This window comes from Chaetura pelagica, unplaced genomic scaffold (assembly GCF_000747805.2).
Source record: "Chaetura pelagica isolate M959 unplaced genomic scaffold, ChaPel_1.0 scaffold415, whole genome shotgun sequence".
NCBI lineage: Eukaryota > Metazoa > Chordata > Aves > Apodiformes > Apodidae > Chaetura > Chaetura pelagica.
In genome coordinates this window covers 692,423-699,429 of record NW_009953398.1, presented here as the reverse complement: position 1 = coordinate 699,429, position 7,007 = coordinate 692,423, and the positions used below count along the sequence as shown (strand labels likewise).

General features: G+C 55.6%; 1 protein-coding gene across 1 annotated transcript in view; it reads left to right on the top strand.

The window, feature by feature from the left end:
• The window catches only part of SOGA1 (suppressor of glucose, autophagy associated 1), a 22,565-nt gene extending 15,982 nt beyond the window's left edge, over positions 1-6,583 (top strand). Inside the window, exon 17 of the mRNA XM_009998392.1 lies at positions 6,532-6,583. Within this exon, the coding sequence (XP_009996694.1) occupies positions 6,532-6,583 (52 nt within the window). The remainder of the gene's footprint in view (positions 1-6,531) is intronic.
• The last annotated feature ends 424 nt before the right edge of the window (positions 6,584-7,007 follow it).

Below are 7,007 nucleotides of genomic sequence, written 5' to 3'. Positions count from 1 at the left end.
CCCCAGACCCCTCACAGACCCTTCCCAGACCCCTCCAGACCCTTCCCAGACCCCTCAGAGTTCCTGCCGAGACCCCCCTCTCTCTCTCCCTCTCTCTCTCCCCACATTTGGCTCTGCCCCACTCCGGACAGCCTGCAATGTAAAACCAAGTGCATTTTAAAAATACCAAAATGAGCTCCCTTGGAGATGCGCCAATTGGATTAAGGGATTGTGGGCTGGGAGGCTGCAGCCCGGCCCGTGCCCCGCGGGCCTCAGCCACCGCCAGAAAAAGCCTTATCTGAGGAGGGAGGGGGGCAGCAGCCACAGCCCCCCTGCTGCTGCAGGGCTCCCAGAGCTGGGGGGCTGCATCCAGCCCCACGCAGAGCAGCTTTGGTGCCTCTGTGCAGCCCCAGGAGAGAAAAGCAATTCCAGAGGCTGCTGCCTGACCTATTTTCAAGCTGTTTGCCACGGGGCCAGGCAGGGATTCATCCAGATGGTGCTGTCTGAAGGTGCCTCCACCTCCTGAGGCTCTGTGCGTTGCTCTGGGGCTCTGTGACTTGCTCTAGGGGCTCTGTGACATTGCTCCAGGACCTCCAAGCATTGCTCTGGGGCTCTGTACACTGCTCCAGAGGCTCTGCAAGTTGCTCTGGAGCTCTGTGACATTGCTCCAGGGGCTCTGTGCATTGCTCTGGAGCTCTGTGCATTGCTCCAGAGGCTCTGCACGTTGCTCTAGGGCTCTGTGACATTGCTCCAGGACCTCCAAGCATTGCTCCAGGGGCTCTGTGCCGTTGCTGTCATCCTGCAGCTGCACTTAAGAACTGCTCCTGCTGCCCCCTCCTGTCCAGCCGCTCGCTGCCCACAGCAGACAGGCTGCATCCCTGCCACGTCGCAGCCTCCGTCAGCATCTCCGCGACGGCCACTCACTCACTGCCTGTGTCTCTGGACACACCAGCATCAACCAGGGCCCAGCAGGCCCAGCACCGATGGCCTTTTGCTTGTGTGGCACCTCCCCAGCCCCTCGGGGGGGACCCTCGTCACCCGGGGGAGTCACACAGGGCAGGTGCTGCCACCCTCACCAGCACCGGGGCTGGGCAGCATCCCTGCCTGCCACGGAGAAGCAGCTGCCACGGGCACTCTCCTGCTGTACAGAGATCCTTTCGGGGTGGTTTTTAGCATTTTCATTGATAACAGGGGGGTTTGGTTTTGGTTTGTTTTCTTGTTTTGTTTTGGTTTTTTTTAAAGACTCTATTTCTGGAATGTGGTTTCTCATTTTTACAAATGCCTTTGAATTCTTTGTAATCTTGGTCAGTTCTGTCTTACTCTGTAAATAGATAGAGGTGCTGGGCGTCCTCCCATGGGGCTGGGGGCTGAGCCAAGGGTTTTGCAAAGGCAAGAGGGAAAATGTGCTTGAGATGTGGAGGTGGTTGAGCCAGCCCCTGTCCTCCCCACAACAGCCCCTGCCCTCCCCACGCACCAGTGCCCAGCCTGAGGCAAAGCCTGAGGTCCTTTGGGCAAAGCCACTCTTGTCCCTGCCCCATCCTCCTGCTTCCCCTCACCAGCCCATGCCCAGGTCGCATGAAGGGCATCATCTGCCCCGATGACAGCCCCTGCCCCCCTCCCCTGCTGCCCTCCACCATGCCTGCTTTTCCTGTGATGAATAAAGGCCCTGCCACCCTGCACCCCCCCTCTGTGCTGCATCCCTGTGCTGCAGGGGGGACTGTGATGCCTGTCCTGTCTGGGAACTGATGCTGCTGTGGAGGGGAGTGTGGGCACCCATGGAAGGGTGTGTCTAGATCTTGTCCCTCTGTCTTTGCCATCCTGCCAGCTGCCCAGCCCGGTGTCACATCCTCTCCTCATCCTGTGTCTCCCCAGCTCCATCCCTGTCTGCTGACCCCAGCTGTGCTGTGCCACCAGGGCTCCTTGCCATCGCCCGTGGGTCCTTCATGGCCTCACTGCCAGGGCTGTCACCAGGCCCCCTCAGCTCTGCATTGTTCTTGTGATGCTGGTGTTTCTTAAGCCCCTGTCCCATCCTGCCCAGCAGCTCACCCCAGCCTTCATGTGGACACCCTCATCCCCTTTCCCATCGCTGCCCATGACTTCTTGCCCTTGTGCCTCTCATCACCTGCAGGTCCCAGCCTCCTCCAGATACATTAAACTGTCCCTCCCTGAGGTTCTCCATCACCCATCATGACCCAACACTCCTTTTGCTCCTCCATCATCCTTCATGTCCTGTTCCTTATCCCTGCTCTAATCCCTCCTGTCCTATCCTTCTTTCTTGTTGTCCTTGACCCTCAATCCTTGACCCTCAATCCTTCTTTCATGTGTTTTTCTATTGTCCAGCAGATCCCATCCTTCTCTATTCTGCTCCTTAATCCCCCACCTAACCCAACCCAGCCCTCCTTCCCATGCTCCTTCATCATGCACCCATCCCACTCCTCCTTTCCATGCTCCATCACTCACCATATCCCATCCCTTTTCCAGTATACCTCCATCTTTCATGTCCAACCCCTCCTGCTTCTTCTCTGTTGTCCACCCATGCCATCCCTTCTTCCTGTGTTTCTGTGACCCAGTGTGTCCTCTCCCTTCTTGCTGTCCTCCTCCATCACCCACCAGTTTCCATTCTTCCTTTCTGTGCTCCTCCACTGGCCACCATGTCCTGTCCCTCTTTCATGTGCTCCTGCATCCTCCATCATGTCCTATCCCTTCTTGTGTTCCACCATCACCCACCACCTCACACACCTCCCTGTTCTCCAGCCCCTTCACATCCCACCCCTCCTTCCACACCTTCCAGACTGTGCTGTCATTCACTGTGTCCCATCCCTCCATGCCATGCCATGCTCCTCCATTACCCACCATGCCCCCTCCCTCTTGTGTCTCCTCATCCCTCCTTCCTTTATCTCCATCTTCCCATCCCTCCTTCTTCTCTGCCACCTTACATCTTAACTCTCCCTGTTTTCCATTTTTTCTCACCTTCATCCTCCTCTACCTTCCACTGTCCCCCATCCTTGCCCATGCCCCAACACCACCCACTATTTGCTTGTTCTTCCTCTTCCTCGACTTCCTACCATCTGCCCATTCCTCCTTGTCTTCTTCCAACCTCCCTTCTCTTCATTGTCCTCCACTTTCCACCATGTCCCATACCTTCTCCCCCATCCTCCATGTCATACCTCTTCCTCCACCTCAGTCTCTCTGTCCTTCCTGTGAATCTCCACCTCTCATTGTTTCCCATCCTTTTTTCCATGCTCTGTCACCTCTTGTCTTGTCCCTCCTCATACTCAGCCTCTGGCAATCTCACCATCCCTTGTCATTCACCTCTCACAGTCTCCCTGTTTCTCCTCATACTCTTCCACCTCTCCCCATCTCCCCATCCCTCCTTATCCTCCAAGTGTCCCATCTACCTCACAGATTTCCCCTCCATCCTTTCCTGACTTCCAACCATCCTCCCTTACTTCACACCTCCCTCTCTCACTGTCCTTTCAATTCTTCACCTCCCAACACCATCCTGACCTCCCATCTTCTCCCAGCCTGGCCTCTCCCATTCCTCCTCCATCCTCCCTTCACTCTTTTACTCTGGGCACATCTGACTCCTGCTGTTATTTTCTCCTGTTCTTTCTCCTTCCCCTGCCTTGTATTTCATCCCCTACCAACCCAAGAAGGCTCTCACCAGCACAGCCATCCATGATGAGATGGGAAGGGCCCTCACTGTTGGGGATGGGATGTGGGGCTAGGTTGGATGGAGAACCAGCCTTCCACCCCATCCTCTACTCAAGGTACTTTCATAGTGGAGGTAATGGCCACACCTTGCAGACCCAGAGGTTCATGCTGAACATCAGGAAACACTTCTCCCTAGGGCTGGGGCAGCTGGAACTGGTCACTGGGGAAGTATGAGGATCTCTGCCCTTGGAAGGTTTCATAACTCAGCTAGATAAAGTCACCAATGTCCTCATTTAGTATTAGCAATAACTATTTTGGAACATGTTGCTCGACCAGAGCTCCCTGGGATCTCTTCAAGCACATGCATCTTTAGGAGACTTTTCCAAGCAGTGTAGGATTTCCAAGAGGGACAAGAAAGGCCAGACATGGCTTTGAATGCAGTGCTTGGGATGCTGCAGGACATGAGGAACTATCCCTGCCACTTGCAGCTGCTCCATGGTGCTCAAGCAAGACCACCCAATGTTGTTCAAGCAGAACCATCTACACTACTTAGGCAGGACCACTCCATGCTTCTCCAGCAGGACCATTCTGTGTTGCTCAAGCAAAACCACTCTAGGTTGCTTTGGCAGGATCACCCTAATGCTGCTCCAGCAGGACCATCCCATGCTGCTTGAACAGCAATACCTCATGCTGCTCAAGCAAGACCATCCCACAGTGCTTGAGCAGAAACATCCCATGCTGCTCAAGCAAGACCTCTCCAGGCTGCTTGAGCAGGATCATCCAATGTAGCTTAAGCAGAACCTTCCCATGTTGCTCAAGCTGGACCACTTCATGTAGCTTGAGCAGAACCACTCCAGGTTGTTCAAAAGGGACCATTCCAGGCTGCTTGAGTACCATGGGCCAGGCCCAAGTGGCTTCCTGAAAGCCTGTCAGCTCCCAGGCCAGTAAGCTATCCCTAAGATGACCCCTCAGACCTTAGAGCCAGGGACCATTGCATCATCTTTGTTTTCCTTCCCTTGGTCTGGGCTACACAGGGCCATGGCCACCCCCTTCCAATGACCTATGGCTGCACTAGGGCACAAGGCTGCTGGAGCTGCTGCCAAGGGGAGGATGGGTCTGCTCTCCATCTTGAAGAAGCCCCACAGCCTGAGGGACCTGCATGCAGGAGAGCATCCTGCATCACTCACGCACAAGGCCCAACCAGCCTGGCTTGACTGCAGACTGTGCCTTCCAACCTTGGAGGCTCCCTGCCATCCCATGGAGAGGACCTTACCCTTTCCAAGGTGATGCATCTGAGGGACTGTCCCACTGCAGTCCAGGCAGGGACAGGGCAGCCAGTGTCTTGATGGGGTGGGAGTGACATTTGTAAAAGCATTTCTGTTCACATGCCTTCCTGGCTGGGAAATCTGGGGGAGGGTGGAGGGAATTTTGCTACCTGTGTTAGAAACTAGCTGAACTCACGTGTCTGCCCAAGCTGGATTTCTTATTCCAAATGTCAAGCCGTTGTATATTGTACTGGGATTTTTACATTGAATTATTGTAGAAAACAAAAACTTTCAACCAAGTCTGTTAAAAAATAAGCATTAAAAATCTCTATGAAAAAAAAATAAAATAAAGCTCTCTCCAAGTCCTCTTCTTACAAGTGTATCAGAGCAGTGATGTGTCTCCAGTGGTGGCTTTCCCAGCCCTGCCTATCCCCTGCCTGTCACAGCCCCTGGGGACACCAGCTGTGGTGAAGATGCAGCTCCTGTGGCTTTGTAATGTTCTGGGTGATGAAGAAGTCAGCCCCCATCTTGCAGCATCTGTCTGGCTGTGGAGAGCCTGAGCCCCTGCACAGGGCAGCAAACGGTGTTTGTCAGTGTCCCTAGAAGTTGTGTCTCTGCACAGTCAAGGCCACAGGTGAGCAATGCCTGGAGCCCAGTTTTGGAGTCCTGGATACTGAAGACATGGCTGGGGTGGGACAATCTGGTGCCTGTCACCACTAAATCTGGAGGCAGCTCCCAGAGTCACCTGCTGCCTTTCCTTCTGGTCCATGCTGCTGCAAGGTCCAACAGGGCTTCACAGCAAATTACAAGTCCCTGGGCCCAGTGGCAGGTCTGAACAGCTCTGAGAGTTTGGTGCTGGGGATCCATGAGACCACTCCACCTTCTGGCCTCAGCAGTGACCTCAGCTCTGTGCCAACCTTGCTCCAGCCCTGTCCCTTTGCTCCTAGGTCTGCCTGGCTACCTGTGCATCCTTGCACCACCCCAGATCCTGCTCACTCAAAGCGGGACCCCCCTGTTCCCAGCACAGAGACATCCCCACATGGTGTGGGGCAGGACATGGCCAAGCCAGAAGGAAGCAAAGCAAAGCAAAGCAAAGCAGACCTGCTTTGCTGGGTGCTGTCAGCAGCCCTTGCAATCCCACCCAGCACTGGTGAGGTCCTGCTACCCACAAGCTGCCTGGATGTGGGACATGCTCCTCTGCCCAGATACAAGCCCTTTCCCTTGCCTAGGCTTCATGGCCAAGTGAGGTAGCAACACCTTCAGTCCCCCCCGTGCAGGTAGGCAATGGCCTTCTTGCTGTTGGGTACTGGAGAATCATCCCAGTGCAGCTGAGCTCCTGGCTGATCCAGGTTCTGGGAAGGGTAGAAGTAGATGGTGGCAGGGGACAGTGTGGGGACACGTGTAGCCGGAGCCCATGGCTGGGAGGAGACCCAGCATGGCCAAGCCCCTGTGCTGCACCATGAAACCTGAATTCATGCCTGCATCCCAGACACTGCAACCTGCACTGCTGCCACCTCAGACACTGACCACTGCCACCACAGCCCCTGCACTGCTGCCACCTCACTCTCCACATCACTGTCACCATGTGCCCTGTGTTGCTGGCATGTTGGGACCTGCATTGTCATCCCTGCAGACCCTACACCACTGTCACTGCAGACCCTGCATTGCTGGAGCTGGGAACCTAGCATTGCTGCCGCCGGGTACCCTGTCTTGCTGGCGCTGGGGACCCTGCATTGCTGGCACTGGGGACCCAGCACGGCTGTCCCTGCTGTCCCTGGCCCAGCTGCGCTGCACAGCAGGCAGCTCATCAGCAGAGGGCACGCCTGCCTGCCCCAGCTCCTGCCTCTGCTACCCGAAGTGCAGACAGGACCTTCTTCCACAGCCACTGAGCGCCCCAGGGCTCCAGCTGCCTCCTTCTGCTCAGTGACACAGGGATGAGAGAAGGTGGCTGCGTGTATGAGTGTGCAAGGACACGCTCTGGAGCCTCTGGAGACCTTTGAAGCCACATGGGAAGCCAGTTACTGAAGCCCAGCCTCCTCTAACGCTGCTGAAGGCACCATCTCTCCTGCACCCCATGTCCCTTTCTCTGCAGCCTGGGCTGCTGCTGAA